Source organism: Notolepis coatsorum (genome assembly GCF_963971535.1).
Source record: "Notolepis coatsorum genome assembly, chromosome: 1".
NCBI lineage: Eukaryota > Metazoa > Chordata > Actinopteri > Aulopiformes > Paralepididae > Notolepis > Notolepis coatsorum.
The window spans coordinates 39,155,560-39,181,061 of NC_140165.1; the positions used below are offsets into that span (position 1 = coordinate 39,155,560).

General features: G+C 47.6%; 1 protein-coding gene across 1 annotated transcript in view; it reads right to left on the minus strand.

Moving 5' to 3' along the window:
* Positions 1 to 381: 381 nt before the first annotated feature.
* LOC311241451 (gamma-aminobutyric acid receptor subunit alpha-5-like) overlaps positions 382 to 25,502 on the minus strand; it is a gene marked incomplete at its 3' end in the record, with an annotated part of 157,137 nt that continues 132,016 nt past the window's right edge. Inside the window, exon 8 of the mRNA XM_084330287.1 lies at positions 382 to 678. Coding sequence (XP_084186413.1) covers positions 382 to 678 — 297 coding nt within the window. The remainder of the gene's footprint in view (positions 679 to 25,502) is intronic.

Genomic DNA, 25,502 nt, shown 5'->3' on the forward strand with positions numbered 1-25,502 from the left:
ACCTAATAAAGGAATATATTAATTAATATAAATATTGTCTCTTTTCGTGTGGCTGAAATGTTTGCGTGTGGCTGAAAATGTTTTAAGTTTCCCTGTTGGTCAGAAGAAGAGGTCCCCCACTCCCCCGCCCCCCACCCCCCCCCCCCATCCCCCCACCCCCCCGCCCCCCAAAAAAAATATTATTACATGGAGGTGTGCCCAGAGATGGTGCAGGGACAGATATCCCAATTCTTCCTAAGCACATGCACCCCCTGCAATCCCATTCAAAATGTCTTCTTCTTCACCTTCTTCTACTCTGAATCCCTTTTTATCATCCCTGGTGTCTCAAAGAAAAAAAGAAAAAAAAGAATAAAAAAAAAACGCAGGAGAGTTTGAGACAGATTACGTGGAGGTGATGACTCCTTTCGCCACTGGCTCCCTGTTGAGGTATGTGGCCCAGTACACGAGGTTGAACGTCCCGAACAGGACGGGAAACACTATCCGAGACATCTTGTCGATCTTGCTGACACTGTTGTAGGTCTTCTTGGGGTCCAGGATCTTGGTCTCGGAGGCCCTCAGCTGTATGGTCGTGGTGTTGGAGATGGTGGAGATGGAGACGTCCTTGGTGAGGTTGGTGTAGTTGACGCCTGCCGAGGAGACATTGGTCTGCTTCTTGGACAGCACCATGGGGTCCCGTTTCTGCAGAGACGGAAGAGATTTGATTTGATTTGAAATCTTTATTTCGAACATGTAAATACAAACAAATTAAAACAAAAACAAATCATTAATCTCAAGCAATGAAATGAAAATAAATAAATAAAAGTGTCCAAAAAAGAGAACATAACTCAATTTACATGTTCGAAAAGGAGTAGGAAGAAGTATACACTTATTTAATCCTACCCCTTTTCCACTACTCAAAATGAATGTAATTCCTTACTAATTTAACTATACAGTATTCACGTTTCTACGCTTCTGTCTTAAAGGAACACGCCAACCTTTTGGCAAATTAGCTTATTTGCCATCTACCCTGGAGTTAGACAAGCAGATACATACCCTTTTCTTCTTTGTGCATGCATTCGGCTTAGGGAAGAGCCGCACTGTTAGCCTAGCTTAGCGTCATTCACTGGAAGTAGGTGTACCAGTGTAGCCTAGTTCCAAATACAACTCCAAAATGTTCCTGTAAACATGTTGTGACCTGTGTATTTACCATGTGGAGAAATAAAATAAAAGAATTAGACATTTTCGTTTTCTAAGCAGATATATACTCGGAACAATATTTGCCGAACCACTACTGCCTGGGTGCAGTGATTTCATCACCCCAAAAGCCCTGTTGCTTTTTGAAAAACTGGGCTTTTGAGGTGATGAAATCACTGCACCCAGGCAGCAGTGGTTCGGCAAAAAAATATTCTGAGTATATACAGTATCTGCTTAGAAAACAAAAATGTCAAATATTTTTAATATATTCTTTTTTATGTGGTAAATACACAGGTCACAACAAGTTTACAGGAACGTTTTGGTGTATTTCGTGACTCCAGGGTAGATGGCAAATAAGCAAATTTCCCATATTAACCTCTTCCACCCATGCGATCCATCGGTGGACCGCAAATGTCATCATGTCATAAATCAATATCTCTTTTTTCGTCAAACGTATATCGTATCTGATGTAGATCTTCGTGATGTATTCTTAGTGGAACACTCTGCGATATTTCTAAGCCTTCCTACTCTGTGTGATCACCCGGTAAAAAGGAAGTGGCGGCCGGTTGGAATGATCTTCAGATGGACAAATCTCTCAGGTCAAAGGATATGCGTTTTTATTGCATCCAAAATGCATACTAAGCTAAGTTTGGATTCCAGGAGGAGGAAGATAGGCAGAATGCACCTCAGATCCTACCCGGCGATTACGTGTTAAATGTTAAAGTATTTAGACGTAAATGGTACGGAGCGCGGCGAGAAGGACCGTACAAGGTCGTACGAGCCACGGAAACGGCTCTGCAGGTTAAAGGATCAAGTTTCAAGTTTCTTTAATAGTTGTCATACAGAAGTACAGAATACTTTTATACAAAATGCTTCTTACTGTTACGCTCCAGAGACTGTGCTAGACAAGATAAGTATGAAATAAAATAGTATAGCATGTAAAATAGAAGTAAAAATAGAGGTCACAGTGTTCAGTATAGACATATGTACAATGTTCGATGCAGAATAGAAGTAACTGAGTTACCATACAATATACAATATACTATGCAATGTACTAATATACAATACTATATAGTGCAAAGCATGGGATGAGGTACAATTTAGGTACAATTTACAGTAAGGTGTACGAGTTGTAGTGCAAATCCTTTACCAATAAATATAAAGTGTGTTTAGGTGATCTAAAGTGTGGAGAGTGGGTGCTGCAGTGTGTTGTTTGTTTAAAGTGAGTGTGTGCGTGTGGGTGTGTGTGCTGTGTGCATTTGATGGTTGTTGCATAGTGTTTATTGTTCGTTGAGCAGCATGATGGCCTGGGGATAGAGGCTTCTTCTGAGTCTTTCTGTGCTCGCCTTAAGACTCCGGTATCGCTTGCCTGACCGCAGCAGTTCAAAGAGGCAGTTGTTCAGGTGGCTGGAGTCCTTAATGATTCTCTTAGCCTTACCCCTGCACCGCTTGTTGTAAATGTTCTGGAGGGTGGGAAGCCCCCCTCCAATTGTGCGTTCGGCTGAACGTGTCACTCTTTGTAGTCTGCTACGGTCTTGTGCAGTGCTATTCCCAAACCAGGAGGTGATGTTGCCAGTCAGGATGCTCTCTATTGTGCATGAGTAGAAGTTCTTAAGGATTTTCTGACTGACTTGGAACTTCCTTAGGCGCCTGAGGAAGTAGAGGCGTTGTCGTGCCTTCTTCACAACACTGTGTAGTGGATTTTCCCAAGCAAAATGTATAAATGTACAGGTCTGCCGTCCGCTACAGAGTCGCTAAACATGGTAACAGTGCATCACACGCTTCTGATTCAAACTGTGTCTCTACCCCCCCTGGAGAGGAGGGGTAAAGAGAACACAGCTTGGATTAGCACAGAGTTGTAAAAGGGCGATACTCAGCCTTTTTCCCTGTCTCTCTGCAACGGTAAACACAGTCTAGGCCTGAGGACAGAGTAACTTAGCATATCAAAGGTCCCCGGTTCCTGCTGGCAAGCTAAAAATAGATTCTGAATAGATATGGAACTTAGCATACAGAAGGTATGTTGATTTATAGCCGGCTATAGTGCGAACAGGAGGTAACGCCCGCCAGGCTGAGTGGAAATACCCCAAACTATGGTGGGGGAGATATACACCTCAACAGACGGTGACCAGGTGGTTTACAACTAGTCTCACAACAACTTGGAACATAGGATATTAGTTACTCTTATGCTAGATATGTAGTTAAATTGTACATTGGATCTGGAAAACTGAACAAGAGCTAAACAGTGAAGCTTTTATATTTACTAAGAAATATAGAAGCGTCTTTGTTCCTTTCTAAGCAAGCAAAAAGATAAATACTTAGTGATATGACTCGGAAAATGACACACATTTACCCTCAAGTATAGTCTTGTTAATCTTAAATTATCAATAAAGAAACATTTGTTACTTCCTAGCGGGCAAACTAACTTCAGAAATATGTAGTTTCAAAAACTGAAGAATCCTCTAACAACAATGCACAGTCAGGCTATTAAAAGCCAACAGATATGCCTTCCTTATAAGGACATATCCGGGTAGATGAGCTACAAACGGCTGCTACCTAGGTTCCCCCAATCAGAAGTGTAGGTGAGCTACAAACGGCCGCCACACTGTCCTCCAATTAGAAGCTCTCTCTCTCATAAAAAGGTCCGCCCTTCCTGACGTAATGCTGGGGGAGGAGTTAAGCTTTAAAATGAGCGGTTTAGAGACAGAGCGAGACACACAACAAGAAACAACACGACCAGACGCTTGCTTTTCCCCCCTACTGGACGTAAGGACGACGCGTTGAGACGAGCCCCATCGAACCAACGGACAACGAGGAGCTGAGCGAGATGCTTTTAATTGAAGTGAACTTAGTCTGAAACCCACGGTCGATGGCACAGTATCGTAGCATGATTGGGTTTCATTGCACCTTTTTTCATTCAAATCTTTTGTTATTAACGGGATTTCATTAAAACCGGATCCTTACAATAACTTCCTCTCTGTCTCCTCTTTTCACCCGCCGTCTCTCTGTCGTCGCTTTAAACCATTTCCTGGTTTTTGAAAGTACAAAGGCTTTTAGGAGACACAATTCACAACGCAGAGTAGGATCAAGCTGGTTCTGATCCATCAGAACAGAACATAGAACCTTTGTGACTTCAACTGTCAATGTGTGTGGTCCATGTCAAGTCCTCGGATATGTGGGCTCCGAGGTACTTGAAACTGTTCACTCTCTCAACCGGTGCCCCGTCGATGCTGAGGGGGCTGTAGTCCTTGACCCCCAACCTCCTGAAGTCCACAATCATCTCTTTTGTTTTGCTGACGTTCAGGGAGAGGCAGTTCTCCTGACACCACTGTGACAGATTCTCTACCTCTTCCAGGTAGGCCCTCTCGTCGTTGGCAGAGATCAGGCCCACCAATACTGTGTCATCAGCAAATTTGATGATTGTGTTGTTGTTCCGCTGTGCCACGCAGTCATGTGTGTACAGGGAGTAGAGGAGGGGGCTCAGAACACAGCCCTGGGGGGCCCCTATGTTGAGCGTGATGGATGAGGAGGTGCAGTTGCCTGCTCTTACCACCTGGGGTCTGCCCGTCAGGAAGTCCAAGACCCACTGGCAGAGGTCATAGTTCAAGCCCAGGTCCCTGAGCTTGGCTATGAGTTTGGAGGGGACTATGGTATTGAATGCTGAGCTGTAGTCGATGAACAGCATTCTCACATAGTTCCCCTGCCTCTTGTCCAGGTGTGATGCTGCTGTGTGCAGCACATGGGCTATGGCGTCCTCTGTGGACCTGTTAGGGCGGTATGCAAATTGCAGGGGGTCCAGGTTGATGGGGAGGGAGGAACAGATGTAGCCCTTCACTAGCTTCTCAAAGCACTTCATGGCTATGGAGGTGAGAGCTACAGGGCGGTAGTCGTTGAGGCAAGCAGGCGTAGATTTTTTTGGGTACAGGGATGATGGTGGACTTCTTCAGACAGGTGGGGATGACAGCCTGTTCTAAGGACAGGTTAAAGATGTCAGTGAATACCGGGGCCAGTTGGTCGGCACAGACTTTTAGGACGCGGCCGGGGATGTCGTCCGGTCCTGCTGCCTTCCTGATATTCACTTTTTTAAAGGTCCGCCTCACCTCATGCTCTGTTACCCTGAACATTGAGTCTCTATCAGCAGACCCCCCCCCCCCCATTGCTGTGGCTTGTAGGCTGGTGTTGTTATTCACAGCCTCAAACCTCGCATAGAAGGTATTGATATCATTTGCTAAGGAGATGTCACTGTTCAGTTTGAGGGAGGTGCCTTTGTAATCTGTCATTGTTCTGAGGCCCTGCCACATACCTCTAGAGTCAGCCTGTTCAAACTGAAGTTCAACTTTATCCCTATAACGCTTTTCTTCCTCTATTACTGCTCTCCTGACGTTGTATCTTGCCGTCTTGTGTTCATCCATGTTGCCTGTCACAAGCCCGGTGTTGTAGGCTGAGGTGCGCACTTTCAGAGCCTCACGGACGGATTTATCTACCCAGGGCTTTTGATTTGGGTAGATTCTAATTGTGGTAGAGGGGATTGTTCCTTCTACCAGAGTACAGACAAAGTCAAGCACCGTTTCAGTGTATTCGTTAATATTGGCTGTGTTATCACGGAATACATTCCAGTCTGTGCATTCAAGTGCAGCCTGGAGTGTCTCCTCTGACGTCACAGTCCAACGCTTAACCTCTCGCGATACTACCGGCGTTCGCTTAAGACTCTGTTTATATTTTGGCAAAAGAAAGATGGCGGCGTGATCAGACTTACCGAATGGACTAAGAGCCTGTGACTTGTACCCATTCTTATATTGCGAGTATACATGGTCTAATATGTTCTCGCCTCTGGTGGGACAGGTCACATGCTGATAGAAATTCGGCAACACCTTTTTAAGACGCGCGCTGTTGAAATCGCCCAGAACCAAAATGGCAGCGTCAACGTTAGCTATCTGTAGTTTGTTTACCTCATCGTGTAGCTTTGAAAGTGCGGCCCCAGTGTTCGCTTGTGGTGGAATGTATACTCCGATCATGATGATGGACGTTAGCTCCCTCGGGAGAAAGAAGGGTCGGCATTTGATGGTGATATACTCCAGGTCTGGGGAGCAGTGGTTAGACAATTCCTTTGCGTTGCCTATATCGCACCACTCCTTGTTTACCATGAAAGCTATGCCGCCTCCTTTCGTCTTTAGTGATTCTTCTGCCGTTCGGTCCTTGCGGAGAACGAAGAAGTGATCTGCCGGTTCTATTGCATGGTTTGGGACGTCTGGAGACAGCCAAGTCTCTGTGAAAGAGTTTGTTGTTACGACCCTGGCTCAAGGCCCGCAACCTATGTGCAAAACCGACACCAAAACCTGTGTATTAACTCAAGTGCTACTATATTAAGGAATTACTAGTGTAAGCTAAAAGGATAAGGACTGGAAGAACGTGACAATCTATCTGGTAACCCACACTCTTCTAAACACAGACCCTGCATGTGTGTGTGCCTGGCTGGTTTTAAACCTCCCAGCAGGTAACCAATCAGCACTAATTAACTAAGTGGCAGCCCTCACCTACATGCCCCGTGACACAGAGTGATCAGGCCTCTAGTACATAACACCTCCCCCACCAAACTGGTTGCCCAAGAGGCAACCACTACACAACAACTCATAGACAAAACAAAAAAACAACTGTGACCCCTTAGTTGTCAGGGCCACTACCACAACAGTGATAACGGGTACCACAAACACCGGTACTATGATCGTGAGAGGGCGTCTGCTAGCACGTTGTCCCTCCCACGAATGTGGCGAATATCCAAGTTATACGCCTGGAGGAACAAACTCCATCGCATCAAACGATGGTTCGAGTTCACCATGCTGCGAAGAAAAACCAAAGGGTTATGGTCTGTATACACAACAAGGGGTAAACTGGAGGATCCAACGTAAACATCAAAATGGTTCAAGGCAAGAACCAAAGCGAGCGCCTCCTTCTCTATAGTAGAGTAGTGCAGTTGATGCCTGTCAAACTTTTTAGAAAAGTAGCACACTGGGTGCTCCACCTCTAATGCATCCTCTTGCAGGAGGACGGCTCCAGCACCGAGGTCACTAGCATCCACTGCCAACTTGAATGGCAGTTGAAAATCGGGAGCTGACAGAACGGGAGCGCTAATCAGAATACCCTTGATGCTCTCAAAAGACTGTTGACAAGTCTCAGTCCACACGAAAGGTACCTTAGGACTGAGCAGATTGGTCAAAGGGGCAACAACAGAAGCAAAGTTCCTACAGAAACTCCTATAGTACCCTGCCATACCTAGGAAGCGCTTTAACTCCCGCCTGGTGATGGGAGCAGGGAAGCCCACTATAGCCTCCACCTTAGCTGTAATGGGGCACACATGCCCACGTCCAACCACCTTACCCAGGTAGGTAACCGTGGCCTGTCCAAATTCACATTTCGCAAGGTTAACTGTCAAGTTAGCATCACCCAACCGCTTGAACACTTCCGCCAGATGCTCCACATGTTGTGACCAAGAGGAACTGTGGATAACCAGGTCATCCAGATATGCCTCACAGAACGCTACTCCGGCCAGGACCTTGTTCACTAGCCGCTGAAACGTCGCTGGTATGGCACTGTATACTGGCAGAAACTCTCTGGTGTGACAAAAGCGGATATCTCACGTGCTCGCGGAGTAAGCGGAACCTGCCAGTATCCCTTCAGCAAATCCAATTTACTTACAAAGGCTGCTGAACCCACCCGATCGATACAGTCGTCCATCCGAGGAAGAGGGTACGAGTCCGGCTTGGTTACTGCATTAACTTTACGGAAGTCAGTACAGAACCGATGAGTGCAGTCTGGCTTATCAACAAGCAGGCAGGGGGAGCTCCACGCACTAGAGCTGGGCTCCGCAATGCCATGTCTCACCATATAGTCTACTTCCTTACTCAAGATCCGTCGTTTTTCCGGATTCACCCTGTAGGCATGTTGCTTAATTGGCCCTGCACTACCAACATCAATGTCGTGCTCGAGTACATTAGTACGACTAGGGACATCAGAAAACAAACGTGTATGCTGTCTAAGTAGGCGCACCACATCCGCACGCTCAGGAAGTGGCAAGTACGACAGGTGTGAGTCCAAGTCACCTAGTATCTGGGTGTTTGGCAACCTGCCCTGAGAAATCTCCTTCGACACAGAACAGTCGGCCACAATAGGAGATGCAGAAACTGCCAGAATAGCCACAGGCTTGACCCCTGACTGGTCCATCTGAGCCCTATCATTGTACGCCTTCAACATATTGACGTGACATAATCTACTCTTGCGCCTGCGGTCGGGAGTTTTAATCAAGTAGTCGACCTCACCAACTTAGCGCTCAATGGAGTATGGCCCACTGTATTTAGCCTGTAATGCAGACCCAAGAATAGGCGAGAGAACCAACACCTTGTCTCCCGGTGAGAACACCCTATGTCGGGCCCGCCTATCATACCACACCTTCATTTTTCCTTGGGCTACCTTTAGGTTCTCTTTCGCTAGTTCACATGCTCTACTAAGCTTAAGCCTGAAGTCACACACATAGTCCAACAAATTAGTAGAGGAAGGAGTCTGGTCAGCCAACCACTTTTCCTTCAGCAGTTTCAAAGGACCCCTCACTGTGTGGCCGAACACCAGCTCAGCCGGGCTGAATCCAAGAGACTCCTGGGTTACCTCCCTAGCAGCAAACAGAAGCAAAGGAATTCCATCATCCCAGTCTTTGTCGAACTCCGTACAATATGCCCGCAGCATTGTTTTGATAGTCTGGTGAAATCTCTCCAGCGCCCCCTGGGACTCTGGATGATAGGCAGAGGAAGGGCAATGCTGGATAGACAACTGCTGGAGGACCTGAGCAAAGAGACGGGACATGAAGTTAGACCCTTGATCTGATTGAATGACCTTTGGTAGACCAAACGTCGAAAAAAACCTAACCAGAGCTTTGGATATAGCTGGGGCTGTGATCTTGCGTAAAGGAATGGCTTCAGGAAAACGGGTCGCTGCACACATAATAGTCAAAAGGTACTGGTTCCCTGTCTTAGTTCGAGGGAGGGGACCAACACAGTCAATGAGGATCCGCTCAAAAGGTTCCCCAACGGCAGGGATAGGCTGCAGAGGAGCCTGAGGGATCTTCTGGTTTGGTTTACCAACCACCTGACACACATGGCACGAGCGACAATATTGTGCCACATCTGACTTCAAACCAGGCCAACAAAAATGTCTCAGCACACGGTCATAAGTCTTCCTGACCCCCATGTGACCAGCAAGATCATGATCATGTGCTAGATGCAGTATATCAGGACGATACACGGCTGGAACAACAATCTGAAACACACTGCCCCAGTCATCCAGACTGGACAGGTTAGGTGGTGTCCACTTTCTCATGAGCACGTCATTGCTAACAAAGTATCCTTGAGACGTATCTACCATTGCATCCTCTAAAACCGCCTCTTCAAAGAGGGACGACAAGGAGACATCCTTGTTTTGTTCTAGTACCAACTGCTCATGAGACGGTATCACCTTACCAAAACCCTCATCAGGGCCACTTTTCAACTCAACAAAGAACGTGTCACTAAGTGTCATATCACCATCTAAGTTAACAACCTCATGGGTGTCACATTTGACCTTTGACATTGCGCGTGTTACCGCACACACAGGAAACACTCCTGGATGCTTCTGTGCAAGCTCATCAGGAACCTCAGAAACTACAGGAACGGGAACTACAACTGGAGTAGCCAGCACTTTGCCACCGGCCAAATCGTTCCCTAGAATGAAGGACACCCCCTTTATGGGAATGTGAGAACACACTCCTACGACAACATTGCCTGATACTAAGGGAGAGTTTAGCGAGACCTCATGCAAAGGAGTATTCACAAAGCCTCCTCCAAAGCCCTGAACAATGGCACCGGAATGCAATGAAGAATCTCCCGAAAATGGCAAAATCCCATCCAGAATGAGAGACTGGAAAGCTCCTGTATCTCTCCATATTGTAATAGCCTGCCTTGATCCTAATGCACCAACCAGTGAAACAAATCCATCCATCATAAATGTTGAGGAGCCCTCTAGCTCCCTGTCTGCACCTTTGATACTTCGCACCCCACCCTCCAATGTCGGCATAGGTGTCCTGTCCATGATTTCTACCAGAGCCACCGTTTTTACATTTTTCTGCTTAAGCACAGGGCATCCAGCAACGATATGACCAGGCTCCTTACAGTAAAAACAGATAACCCCCTCTGGGAATGCACTAGCAGAGCCACCTTGCCTAGGAGTCGAAGTAAACCGACCAGCAGACACGGGTGCCGGGAACCGGCTCCCCTGAGAAGGACGCCTACTACCCCTGGACTCCACACGGCCCTCCTCTACAAAGACAGATTTGTGTGTTAACACAAACTCATCAGCCAAGACAGCAGCGTCGGCTATCTTCGATACCTTATGCTCATTTAGATGTGTGGACACGTTATCAGGAACACACCTTTTAAATTCCTCTAGGAGAACCAACTGTCTGAGCTGCTCCCTTGACTCTGCTTTCTGCGAGGTGCACCACCGGTCAAACAGGTTCTCCTTCCCTTTTTCAAATTCAACATAAGACTGCCCCTCCTGCCTACGATAACCTCTAAAACGCTGACGATAGGCCTCGGGGACCAACTCATAAGCCCTCAATATGGAAGCTTTAACAAGTTCATAATCAGCGCTTTGTTCAAGGGACAGAGCAGTGTAGGCTTCTTGTGCCCTACCAACCAAAACACATTGCAGCAGCAGTGTCCAGGCGGTATCAGGCCACTTCAATGTGGTTGCCACCCGTTCAAAAAGGGGGAAATATCTTTCCACGTCTTTCTCAGAAAACGGAGGCACCATCCTAATATTCCTGCCTACATCAAAACCGGAACGTGACTCTGGATGCAGAACACCCGCCTGTAAGGCAGCATGCTTATACTCAAGCTCCTTCTGCGCACGCTCGTGCTCCAGCAACATTTGTCTCTCCTTAAGCTCCCGCTCCTCTTTCCTCTCTTTAAGCTCACGCTCCTCTCTCCTCTCTCTCTCCTTAAGCTCACGCTCATGCTCACGCTCCTCTCTCCTCTCCTTAAGCTCACGCTCCTCTCTCCTCTCCTCACGCTCTTGGTGTAGCTGCCTCTCCTTAAACTCCAACTCTCTAACCCTCCATTCACCCTCTGCACCAGATAAAAGCGGAGACGCGTCAGACGAAGGAGGCTGCTCCACCCTCTCCTCAAGCACCTGCCCTCTAATGAGCAACACCCTTAAAGCACTCAAGGCAGATGGCTTCAACCGTTTCTCACTGGGAGAAAGCTCCACCTTGTAGTGTACAGCAAGCTCCAGAAGCTGTTCTTTGGAAAACCTCTCCAACAAGTCATGCGAAGGGAGATCAACAAAATCCCTAACGGAAGCCATCTTTCCTACACCAGCGCCACCACCCGTTCACCATAGAGTCATCAAAGAAACACCAAAGAACCACCGAAGAACGACTAAAGAACCACGACGAACCACTGAAGAACCATACTGAATGCCAAAGCCACTAATAACAACCATAAAGGGACGCTGTGGCAATGTGTGCTACGGAGCGCACATTTCAAGGACGTAAAAAAAACAAAAAAAAAACCACACCCACCCTAAATAGACGTGACATACACTCAGGGTGTTAGGTGCTACCAGGTATGCTCAACAAACACTCAAACAAACAAAACAAAATAAATCCAACAAACAATTCCAAACAGGTGCGCCTTCTAACCTGATGTGACCACATATGCTTCTACGTCTAAACTGCAGGAAAAAAAAAAACCCGGCCTACCACATGTCTACCCTAAGAAACACTAATTCAAGCCCTACCACACTACCTGTGTTTCCTGGCCGCCCTAACCTACCTACCCTTAAACTAATGCCCTGTAGACCTAACTTTCTTCAACCACACCTGCTACCAGTCAAAGATCATATACAATCATTTCATTGACCGCCCCAGGAGTACGTGGTGCACCGGACGCTAACCCACAACCAGAAAATAATGTCCCTATCTACATGTGGTGCCTACTAAACTATATATTTTAACAGCATAAGTAGTCACATCAAATTACAAACAAATACGGCATACTCACCTGTTTGATGAAATGGCTCAGCCCCCACGTTACACCAAATGTAACGAACACCACCCAAACCATAATATGATGACACCCCGTGCAACACAAAAAAAAACACCAAACAAAGTTCTAGGGGTAAAAGATCCCGGACGAGCGCCCAATTGTTACGACCCTGGCTCAAGGCCCGCAACCTATGTGCAAAACCGACACCAAAACCTGTGTATTAACTCAAGTGCTACTATATTAAGGAATTACTAGTGTAAGCTAAAAGGATAAGGACTGGAAGAACGTGACAATCTATCTGGTAACCCACACTCTTCTAAACACAGACCCTGCATGTGTGTGTGCCTGGCTGGTTTTAAACCTCCCAGCAGGTAACCAATCAGCACTAATTAACTAAGTGGCAGCCCTCACCTACATGCCCCGTGACACAGAGTGATCAGGCCTCTAGTACATAACACTCTGTTTATATTTTGGCAAAAGAAAGATGGCGGCGTGATCAGACTTACCGAATGGACTAAGAGCCTGTGACTTGTACCCATTCTTATATTGCGAGTATACATGGTCTAATATGTTCTCGCCTCTGGTGGGACAGGTCACATGCTGATAGAAATTCGGCAACACCTTTTTAAGACGCGCGCTGTTGAAATCGCCCAGAACCAAAATGGCAGCGTCAACGTTAGCTATCTGTAGTTTGTTTACCTCATCGTGTAGCTTTGAAAGTGCGGCCCCAGTGTTCGCTTGTGGTGGAATGTATACTCCGATCATGATGATGGACGTTAGCTCCCTCGGGAGAAAGAAGGGTCGGCATTTGATGGTGATATACTCCAGGTCTGGGGAGCAGTGGTTAGACAATTCCTTTGCGTTGCCTATATCGCACCACTCCTTGTTTACCATGAAAGCTATGCCGCCTCCTTTCGTCTTTAGTGATTCTTCTGCCGTTCGGTCCTTGCGGAGAACGAAGAAGTGATCTGCCGGTTCTATTGCATGGTTTGGGACGTCTGGAGACAGCCAAGTCTCTGTGAAAGAGAGGACGTTGCAGTCCCGAATGTCCCTCTGGAATTGGATCCGTGCTCTGATGTCGTCCAGTTTGTTTCCTATCGATTGCACATTGGCCAACAATATGCTGGGCAATGTGGTTCTGTGTCGCTTGGATCTCAATCTGTTTTGGACGCCGGCTCTTCTACCTCATCGTCGCGCCTTTTCCTTGCTTCGGCCGCAACAAAGGATCTCCGCTGGCCACTGTTGTTGTTCAGCAATCCGATCCAGAGAGCAATCCAGTCGGTAAGTTTTCCTTAATCCAATGTCAATGAGTGACTGACGGTCATACACATATAATCACCGATGTGGTTCCATCTCTCGCATTGTGTAAAAGCCCTACCGGACAGGCAGGAATTGGAATCCGAACCCCTGTTCCTTGATCAAGAACAGGAGGGGACAACGACGGCCACAGCGAATTATAAATAGGCCTCAGAGGTTTCTAGAGGGATAAATGAATAGTTTTGAAGCTAAAGATAATTAGAACTCAGAGGTTTCTAGAGGGAAAACTGAATAGTGTAGAAGTTCTCTTTTACTCTCCCTCTTTTTCTAGTGTGACAATCTTTTGGTTTCAGAGTGAAATGCACAATATAGACACATTGACTTAAATATCACGATAATTTAAAAGAAAGGTAAGTAAGAAAGGGTACTTCTTAGTAAAATCAAGGAGACCTTTCATAGTCAAGTTGTCTTATAATAACTGATGGTGTTTATAAGTGGGGAAACTAATGAGGGAGGGGGGGAGTGAAAGAATGAACAATTGGGATGTGTATTGTACATAGAATGATGTTTTTTAAATTTTTAAGGTAAAGATACGGGAAGAATGTGGTTTTAATTGTGTATTGTATCTAAAATACAGGTGGAAGTGTGTTTAAGTGTGTTTAATTTAGAATTTTACTGATTGTATCTGAAGATTTTATCCTCAAAGGGAGGAATGTCGTAAATATGTCTAAATTAAGACATTAGGACATATGTACATATTGGTGATAGCAAGAAAATGGGTCTGAGGACAGAAGGGTGCTGGGAACAGGAAGGCCATCTGGTTACATTCACACTTCTCAAGACAAAGGCTTGGGACTTACAACAGGCCGAATCACACTTTTAGGATAAAATAACTGTCACGATCAGAGCTCGTGTCTGCCAGATGAGGAGCAATCAGCGCGGCTGCAAGAGATCACCTCATCAAGCGTTCCCTACTTCAACTGGCAGAACCCATCATCCAACGTCGCAGTGTTAAACTGCCTACCCAGGACTTCGCTCCAGCGCCCTTCCACCCTGACGTCTCGAGCCCCAGCGTCCTTCCACCCTGACGTCTCGAGCCCCGCAAAGAGGACTCCTGCTCGCTCTCAAGCGCAAGACCTGCGTCCTCTCTCTCTCGCTGCCGACAGCTGCACCTGCTCTCATTCTTCTTCCCCCCAAGAACATTATAACCTCCGTGTTGTTCACATTCCTGTTTCACATTCCTGTTATACTCTGCTTGGTTGGGAAGAATAATTAAAGAACCCTAAACCGCTCCATTCTCTCCTCCTGTGTTTTGCTATTGGGCTCCGCAAGAACCCCCCATCCTCACAGAACACTGCGACCGCGATGTCGGACTCAGCAGCACAGGAGGCCGGTGAATGGAGCACCAGCATCCAGGCCGCCGTCAACGGACACGCCAGTCTGGTAAATCAACACTCACAGATACTGGATGAGACTATTGCCCAACTCAGCGCTCTCACTCTCAGCGCCACGGAGCGAGACAAACGATTCAAGCGTTTCGAAGCATATTTAACAGCCCAGTCAATTCCGCCTGCTGTCTCTCCACTCGTGGTATCCCCACCTATAGTATCCCAGTCCTGGGAACCTCACGTACCCTCGCCAGAGCGTTACGACGGAAACGTTGCCAAATGTCGTGCCTTCCTCTTCCAATGCTCTTTAGTGTTTGGGCAACAACCTCTAACATTCCAGAGCGACAAATCCAAAATATCCTACCTGTCTGGTTTGCTGAGGGGCCTGCGTTAGAATGGGCGACAGCCCTCCACTTCAGTAATTCCCCCCTCTGCAATTCGTACTCCGGGTACATCGCCGACATGCAAAAGGTCTTCGACCATCCTCCCGGTGGTTCGGATAGAACGGCCGCCTTGTTTACCATCCACCAAGGACACCGTAGTGTGAGCGAGTACGCTATCGAATTCCGTATTCTGGCAGCGGGTTCCCAGTGGAACGATGAACCATTACGTGGAGCCTTTTGCCAGGGCCTCAGCGAAGTTCTAAAGGACGAATTGGCGTCGAAAGAGAAGCCTACTTCCCTTGACAACTTGATTAACTTAGCCAGAGAGCTGGACACGCGTCTCCGGGAACGCCGCCGTGAAAAGGCCAGCACCGTCAACAGTGTCCCGCTGCAGAGCCGCAGGGCCGCTGAGCAGGAGCGCCCCGTTAATAGTGTCCCGCTGCAGCACCGCAGAACCGACGATTCGGAGCCCATGGACCTCGACCGCTCTCGCCTTCCTCTCCGCGAACGCCGTCACAGACTCAGGTCAGGGGCATGTCTGTACTGCGGGCAACTAGGCCACTCCATCACCTCATGTTCGGTTCGCCCAAACGACAGGGCTCGGCTGTGACGCTGGGCACATGCACAAGCCTTAAATTTGTTCCCAGTTCCGGTCTGAATATGCAATTCAGTGCCACACTTTACCACAACGGTCAATCCCTCCCTCTTTCCGCGCTGGTCGACTCGGGCGCAGACGAAAACATCATCGACGATGGGGTAGTGTCCCACTACCACATTGCCACCGACGCCTTACCCATCCCCCGAGATGCCCAAGGCCTAAACGGGAAGTTGCTCTTGCAAATAACACGCCACACCACGCCTCTCCGCCTTCAACTCTCCGGGAATCATAGCGAGGAGATCCGTTTTCACGTCACTGATTCTCCCCATAACCCAATCGTTCTAGGCATGCCTTGGCTAAAGCTACACAACCCTGTAATAAATTGGCCAACGGGCTCAGTCACGAGCTGGAGTGCTCACTGTCATGCCTCTTGTCTCCGGTCGGCGCGGTCACCACTGGGGGCCACTGGTTCTCCCGTTCCCAACGAACCTGTTGACCTCTCGACTGTTCCTCCAATTTACCACGACCTAGAGGCTGTGTTTAGCAAACAACAAGCTCTCTCCCTACCTCCTCATCGCCAGTACGGCTGTGCTATAGACCTGCTCCCGGGAGCCCCGCTCCCCGCTAGCCACCTGTTTAACCTCTCACGCCCAGAGAGAGAGTCTATGGAGAAGTATGTCCATGAGTCTCTGGCCTCGGGCATTATTACCCCCTCCTCCTCTCCTGTCGGCGCGGGGTTCTTTTTTGTGTCCAAGAAGGACCACTCCCTTCGCCCCTGTATTGACTACCGGGGTCTCAATAACATCACGGTTAAGAACAAGTACCCCCTGCCTTTGATTAACTCTGCTTTCGAACCCCTGCAAGGCGCCACCATCTTCTCAAAGTTGGATCTCAGAAATGCCTATCATCTGGTCCGCATCCGGGAGGGAGACGAATGGAAGACGGCCTTCAAGACCCCGCTCGGCCACTTTGAGTACAAGGTGATGCCTTTTGGGTTGACCAACGCCCCTGCGGTCTTCCAGGCCCTTGTCAATGACGTTCTCCGTGATGTCCTGAACCACTCTGTCTTTGTCTACCTGGACGACATTCTGATTTTCTCCCGCTCCATGGAGGAGCACATCCAGCATGTCCGCCGGGTCCTCCAGCGCCTACTAGAGAACAAGCTGTTTGTCAAGGTGGAGAAATGTGAGTTCCACGTCTCCTCCATCGGGTTCCTCGGCTACATCATCGAGGGCGGCAAGATCCGGGCGGACCCCGAGAAGATCAAGGCAGTGACCGACTGGCCCCGTCCCACCAACGTCAAGCAGCTCCAACGCTTCCTGGGGTTTGCTAACTTCTACCGGCGTTGCATCAGGGACTACAGCCGGGTCGCGGCACCCCTTACTCAACTCACCTCGCCTTCCGTGCACTTCGTCTGGTCGGACAGAGTGGACTCCGCCTTTGCCGAGCTACGCCAGCGCTTCACCTCCGCGCCCATCCTCGTTCAGCCGGACACGTCCCGCCAGTTCGTGGTGGAGGTAGACGCCTCAAGTACCGGAGTGGGGGCGGCCCTTTCCCAACGCTCCGCCCTCGACCAGAGACTGCACCCCTGTGCCTTCTTCTCTCGCCGCCTGGCCCCGGCAGAGGTCAATTACGATATCGGGAACCTGGAACTCCTGGCAGTCAAACTGGCACTGGAGGAGTGGAGGCACTGGCTGGAGGCATCGGAGACCCCCTTCCTGGTCTGGACCGACCACAAGAACCTCGCCTACGTCCAGACGGCCAGGCGCCTGAACTCCCGCCAGGCACGCTGGGCACTGTTCTTCACCAGGTTCAATTTCACCCTGACCTACAGGCCTGGCTCCAAGAACACCAAGCCAGACGCCCTCTCCAGGCAGTTCGTCCCTGAGGAGGGTTCCGCACACCCGGACACCATCCTTCCTTCCTCCTGCCTGGTGGCCGCCGCCACCTGGGAGATCCAGTCTGTCGTCCGGGAGGCCCAGCGCGTCCAGCCTGATCCAGGTAACGGTCCACCTAACCGGCTTTTTGTCCATGACCTTGTCCGCTCCCAGGTGCTCGAGTGGGTCCACGCCTCCCGGTTCCCCTGTCATCCTGGGATCAACCGTACCTTGTCCCTGCTGAAGCGACACTTCTGGTGGGTCACCATGAGGAAGGACACCCGCGACTTTGTCCTTGCGTGCACCGTCTGTGCCCGTGGAAAGGCTTCCCACCAACCACCAGCCGGGCTCCTCAGGCCGCTCCCTGTTCCCGGTCGGCCTTGGTCGCACGTCGCCCTGGATTTCGGGCCAACCAGGACCTGGGATCCGCCCTCCGCTGCGTGACCACCTGGGACCCCTCCGGCTGGAGTACGTTCCTGCCGTGGATCGAGTACGCCCACAACTCGCTGTCCTCCGAGGCCACAGGTCAGTCTCCCTTTGAGTCCTCCCTGGGCTACCAACCCCCACTGTTCCCTGCACAGGAAGAGGAGATCGCTGTGCCTTCGGTGCAGGACCACCTTCGCCGCTGCAGGAGGATATGGGAGGACACGAGGGCTGTGCTGCTCCGCACCGCTGAGCAGAACCGTCGCTTCGCCGACCGCCACCGGACTCCGGCTCCCGACTACCAACCAGGTCAGATGGTTTGGCTCTCGTCCCGAGACCTTCCACTCAAGTCCTTGTCCCGCAAACTCACCCCCCGTTTTGTTGGTCTGTATAAAATCCTGTCCGTTATCAACCCCTCGGTCGTTAAGCTCCAGCTCCCCGCCATCATGCGCATTCACCCCTCCTTCCATGTGTCGCAGCTGAAGCCGGTTCTCTCCAGTCCCCTGTCTCCTCCTGCTCCAGAGCCTCCTCCTCCGCTGATCATCGATGACCACCCGGCCTACATCGTCCACCAGCTGCTGGACGTGCGTCCCCGTGGTCGTGGGTACCAATACCTCGTGGACTGGGAGGGCTACGGCCCAGAGGAGCGCAGCTGGGTCTCCCGAGGGATGATCCTGGACCCTGAGGTCGTCCGGGATTTCCATCGCCGTCACCCGGACAAGCCTGGGGGCTTTTCTTATCCAATTGAATTAGACGGCCGCCATTTTGAGAGAGGGCAGACCGCCATCTTGTACTTACAAAGACCAAATTAGGTAATATTGGGTTTCCTGGGGGGAAGTCGTTCCTCAATTGACTGAGCGATAGAAGATATTCTTTCTGTTTAATTTGATCCATTCCTGTTATGATAACTTAAAACCTAGATTTTATTCCTTAGTTTATTTTAATACATCCTAGAACCTTTTCTGTATTTTTCAGAGTGCTTCTATAGTTGAACTATCATTCTTTGATCTCTTTTATTATCACAATATTATTGATTTGCTCCAATTTTAGTCTCTATCTATCAGACTTTTTCCCCAGGTTAACCCAAGCCTAATTGGAAGTTCAATTTCAAATTATAAACACAGTCTGTTTTCTAAATTAGTTTCCCTATGTCCAAAGACTTAAATCTTGCTTTTGAATAGACTTTTATCAGATCATATTAACAATTCTACTATTTTCCTGTATTGTTATCTTAATAAAACAGCTTTTAATCCTATTTGGCATTTATTTGAGTCTGTCTGAGAGGAGGAGGAGTTTGCATGTGTTCTCAGGTCAAAGGAGTCACCTAAGAACCTTCTTTGAAGCTCGATGCCCCATGGTTGTAAATAACTTTGCAGACCCTGTGTCTGCGGTTCCCAGCATCTCCTAAGGTAATTTCTAGCCATCCATCACAATTTCCTGGGGTCAGTTTGACAGGGTCTATTCAAGTCTCCTTTCTATCAGCACCTGGCATCTATCTATGTTAATCCTATCAGCCAGAGTGACTGTTTTTACAGTTGGGTGCATACAGTTTGGTCCTCTCCTCCCCCTCTTCTCGTCCTATGTAATTTTGTTGTTCCTGTTTATCTAGACTAAACTATTATTTCAGTATCTAATATAAATCAATTACTTACATTCTCCTGTTTTTGATATTTAGCTTATCAATTTTAAACTATTAGTTATCTGTATTTTCTAAGAGAGTTATTTTATCCTAAAAGTGTAATTCGGCCTGTTGTAAGTCCCAAGCCTGTCTTGAGAAGTGTGAATGTAACCAGATGGCCTTCCTGTTCCCAGCACCCCTCTGTCCTCAGACCCATTTTCTTGCTATCACCAATATGTCCTAATGTCTTAATTTAGACATATTTACGACACATATTCAAGTATAAACATCATAACCATGTCACACCAGCAGTTATAATGTATATTATCATCAATACGTTAGTTTAACAATAGGTTAAAGTGTTATTAGATAGATTTTCATTTAGTTTTGGTCAGGTTTATTTCGCGAGAGGCGACCATTTTGGAAATTCTGAACCATGGGAATTGTAGTTTTCATTTTGTAATAGACATCGCTAGCTGTCGATCAGTGTTGGACTTTTTCAGAACTACACTTCCTGAAAGCCTCTATGGGGTTTCAAACATCATACTTCTGTATGATTTTTTTTTATATCTCTTATTATTCGCGATAATAAACCACAACACTAACGTTATAGACATATATTGAAGCACAGTTAGTTTCTCTTCCCTATTTTTAGCATGTAGCAACAATTAGATTTGAAATTATTTTAAAAACGGTTGCACCCTGATCAAAATAAAGTACAATAGATTACAGTATATTTCATTATCTGTTCTTATGCACGCCTGGTGATACTAAATCCAAATTGAACTCGGCCATTTGAAAGATAATATATGTATATATATAAATGTGCGAATTGCCTATAATAAGGTAATTTATAAGCCTGCTATTCTATATTCTATAATAATATTTCAAATTGCATTGGTCCGGATGGGAGAATTCAGTACTGTATCTACAGAACCTTCTGTTTAATCATCTTCCCTTTATTAATTTCCTTAGATTTTTTGTACACATGATTTCAAGAAGGTACTGATCATAATTCATATTCTCATTTGTTTCATCACAATTTAAGCAAGCCTAGTAATAGACACAATATTTCTGACACTGGGAATACATTCACTGAGGTTCATAGATGTCCCTAGATACCAAGAATGCAAATGGACCTTGTAGAAGTGGAGCAATATTCCATTTACTTAGGTATGTATTTTAGGCGAATTTTCAGAAAATAGGGCTTGGGCCTAAGAGGTTAAAGCAGCAGAAGAGGTGGCGAGTGCAAGAGGGGATACATGTAGGCAGGGTCTTTGTGGGCGTCATGTCAACAAGTGATATTCTGACGACATGCTTTGGGCCATGTAAACGCGCCTCAGGTTATTTGGCGCCCATGTAAACGGTTGACTGTGTTTTCTGTGTTCACTGTGTTCTCTGTGTTCACTGTGTTCTCTGTGTGTTCTCTGTGTTCTCTGTGTTCACTGTGTTCTCTGTGTTCTCTGTGTTTACTGTGTTATCTGTGTGTTCTGTGTTCTCTGTGTTCACTGTGTTCTCTGTTCACTGTGTTCTCTGTTCTCTGTGTTCTCTGTGTTCACTGTGTTATCTGTGTGTTCTGTTTTCTCTGTGTTCACTGTGTTCTCTGTTCACTGTGTTCTCTGTGTGTTCTGTGTTCTCTGTGTTCACTGTGTTCTCTGTTCACTGTGTTCTCTGTTCACTGTGTTCTCTGTGTTCAATGTGTTCTCTGTTCTCTGTGTTCTCTGTGTGTTCTGTGTTCTCTGTGTTCACTGTGTTCTCTGTGTTCTCTGTGTTCACTGTGTTCACTGTGTTCTCTGTTCACTGTGTTCTCTGTGTTCTCTGTGTTCTCTGTTCTCTGTGTTCTCTGTGTTCTCTGTGTTCTCTGTGTTCACTGTGTTCTCTATGTGTTCTGTGTTCTCTGTATTCTCTGTGTTCTCTGTGTTCTCTGTTCACTGTGTTCTCTGTTCACTGTGTTCTCTGTGTGTTCTGTGTTCTCTGTGTTCACTGTGTTCACTGTGTTCTCTGTGTTCACTGTGTTATCTGTGTTCACTGTGTTCTCTGTGTTCTCTGTGTTCTTTGTGTTCTCTGTGTTCTCTGTGTTCACTGTGTTCACTGTGTTCTCTGTGTGTTCACTGTGTTCTCTGTGTTCACTGTGTTCACTGTATTCTCTGTGTTCTCTGTGTTCTCTGTGTTCACTGTGTTCTCTGTGTTCTCTGTGTTCACTGTGTTCACTGTGTTCTCTGTGTTCACTGTGTTCTGTGTTCTCTGTGTTATCTGTGTTCTCTGTGTTCTCTGTGTTCTCTGTGTTCTCTGTGTTCACTGTGTTCACTGTGTTCTGTGTTCTCTGTGTTATCTGTGTTCTCTGTGTTCTCTGTGTTCTCTGTGTTCTCTGTGTTCACTGTGTTCTCTGTGTTCTCTGTGTTCACTGTGTTCTCTGTTCACTGTGTTCTCTGTGTTCTCTGTTCACTGTGTTCTCTGTTCACTGTGTTCTCTGTGTGTTATGTGTTCTCTGTGTTCTCTGTGTTCACTGTGTGTTCTGTGTTCTCTGTGTTCTCTGTGTTCTGTGTTCACTGTGTGTTTTGTGTTCTCTGTGTTCTCTGTGTTCTCTGTGTGTTCTGTGTTCTCTGAGTTCTCTGTGTGTTCTGTGTTATCTGTGTTCTCTGTGTTCACTGTGTTCTCTGTGTGTTCTGTGTTCTCTGTGTTCTCAGTGTTCTGTGTTCACTGTGTTCTCTGTGTTCTCTGTGTTCTCTGTGTTCTCTGTGTTCACTGTGTTCTCTGTGTTCTCTGTGTTCTATGTGTTCTCTGTGTTCACTGTGTTCACTGTGTTCTCTGTTCACTGTGTGTTCTGTGTTCTCTGTGTTCTCTGTGTTCACTGTGTGTTCTGTGTTCTCTGTGTTCTCTGTGTGTTCTGTGTTCTCTGTGTTCACTGTGTGTTCTGTGTTCTCTGTGTTCTCTGTGTGTTCTGTGTTCTATGTGTTCACTGTGTTCACTGTGTTCTCTGTGTTCTCTGTGTTCACTGTCTTCTCTGTGTTCTCAGTTCACTGTGTTCTCTGTTCACTGTGTTCTCTGTGTGTTCTGTGTTCTCTGTGTTCACTGTGTGTTCTGTGTTCTCTGTGTTCTCTGTGTTCTCTGTGTTCTCTGTGTTCACTGTGTTCACTGTGTGTTCTATATCGTACTAGCTTCCGCTCAGCGTCATCTGCACACATCTCACTCCAGTGACGTGCACTGAATAAAAACTTCACAATGTACCTTTACATACCAACATCCGTCTGACCACACCCCCATCTGCTACCTACATAAGCAGGGGTGGGGCCACACACTCATCTCCTTCTCAATAATTTCACCCCAAGAGAGTGCCTGTATACCAATCACTTGACGTGGGAAAGAAAGTATTTATCTGAAGAAAGGAAGAACAAGGAGATACGTTGATGTTATATCTTTATTTTCTCTCTCACTATTTTCGAGAAAATACGGCGATAATGTCTTCGTCACTGGAGTGTCTGGAAGATGATGATCATTCTGACCTCCACCGGCTTTTTCGTATTAGGGGCTCGCGTCGCTGATATACTCCCCACCTGCAGTCCTCCTTGCTGCGGCTGGTTGGGTATGGAACCTCCGGTTATACAGCTGGACTGTGGGAGGCACCGGCTGTTGTGAGAAACTGGTTGCTTCCGAGCTGGGTGAGTAATGTTTTGCTTGCGAGTGCTAGTTGTCTGCTAGTGCTATGGGGGTTAGCTGACAATTTTACGAAGGCCGGCCCCAGATTGGGGTCCTCTGCTCGGCTTCATAGGCCGCGGACGGAGGATCCTGGTCTGACGCCCATGATGGTCAAACTAGTGGGCCGCGACCGAGACCTGGTTGAACCCGGGATTCTCTGGACAAGCGGATGCTTCTCTGTCCCGTGCAGGCCCCATCTTTTACATGAATGTGAGAGTACAGTACACCCTAAAACACGAGGAAATGTGGGTATGGATCTTCTTTATCGGTAGTTCCATGCTCAAGTCGGCTGCAGCCCGTATGGGAATTGAGCCGACTCCGCTGTATGTCTGGTAAATCACAGTTGAAAACTGTGTTTGACATTTCTTTTTTTCTTCTCTCTTAGGATGAGGAGGGTTTCAGGCGGCGGCCTGTCTGAAGTGTGGCTTGTTATGTCGTTCGTTGTGTACAGTTCAGGTGATAGCTGCTTAGCTTGCGTGCTAGTTTGTGGCCTACTGTTAGCCAGTCAGCTGTTAGCTGCAGCGCTAGCCCGTTGCGTTCACTAGGCTAGGAACGTTAGCTTGTTGCTATCAGTCGGGCGGCTGTTGAACGTTACTATGAGTATAACATGCCTTAAACACTCTGACTACGACGTCATCTATGACAGAGGATGTTAGTCGACCCTACACCCGGGTGCCATGCCAGCGAGGACTTCGTCAACATGGAGAACGGCGGCTGGGTGGCGTAGCGGACATTACCCTCGTCACCAACGCAGGAGATGCCGGGTTCGACTTTGGTGTCCCATTAACCAGTGTTGCAGTCCTCTCGGCCTGCGCTCAGGGTGGAGGTAGGAGTCCTGACCGGACTTTAAACACTTCTTCTTTCCTTCCCTTCTAAATGTTTTGTAATAACGATGTTTCCAAAACGTGTGTTGCTGCATTACATTGAGGATACGACGCGTGTTGTGTGTGAATTGTCTTGTCACTGGTATAGCTTCTCTCTACATAGAAAATCTGCGTTGTTTTTTACATGTGTAAAAATGAACTGGTTAGTTGTGATGAGAACATGTGTGTTCATGTAACGTTTGTAACGTGGGTGAACTCACAACTAAGTGGGTTAATTAACCTGTGAAGCTATGCTTAGTGACATGTGATTGAGGAATGAATCCTTTTCTCAGCCTGTGATGACAATGAACAGCATGTTCACATATTAACAGGGGTACCCTGCTGCCGAATTTCTATCAGCATGTGACCTGTCCCACCAGAGGCGAGAACATATTAGACCATGTATACTCGCAATTTAAGAATGGGTACAAGTCACAGGCTCTTAGTCCATTCGGTAAAAGCGATCACGTTGCAATTTTTCTTTTGCCTAAGTACAAACAGTGTCTCAAGCGAACGCCGGTGGTCTCGCGAGAGGTTAAACGTTGGACCGTGACGTCAGTAGAGTCACTCCAAGCAGTGCTGGGAAGCACAGAATGGAGTGTACTCCGTGATAACACAGCCAATATTAACGAATACACCGAAACGGTGATTGACTATGTCTGTACTCAGGTAGAAGTAATAATCCCCACCACCAAAATTAATATCTACCCAAACCAAAAGCCCTGGGTAGACAAATCCGTCCGTGAGGCTCTGAAAGTGCGCACATCAGCATACAACACCGGGCTGGTGACAGGCAACATGGAAGAACACAAGATGGCAAGATACAACGTCAGGAGAGCAGTAATAGAGGCAAAACGGCGTTACAGGGATAAAGTTGAACTTCAGTTTGAACAGGCTGACTCTAGAGGCATGTGGCAGGGCCTCAGAACAATGACAGACTACAAAGGAACCCCCCTCAAACTGAACAGTGACATCTCCTTAGCAAATGATCTCAACTCCTTCTATGCGAGGTTTGAGGCTGTGAATAACAACACCAGCCTACAAACCACGGCAATGGGGGGGGGGGGGTCTGCTGATGGAGACTCAGTGTTCAGGGTAACAGAGCATGAGGTGAGACGGATCTTTAAAAAAGTGGATATCAGGAAGGCAGCAGGACCGGA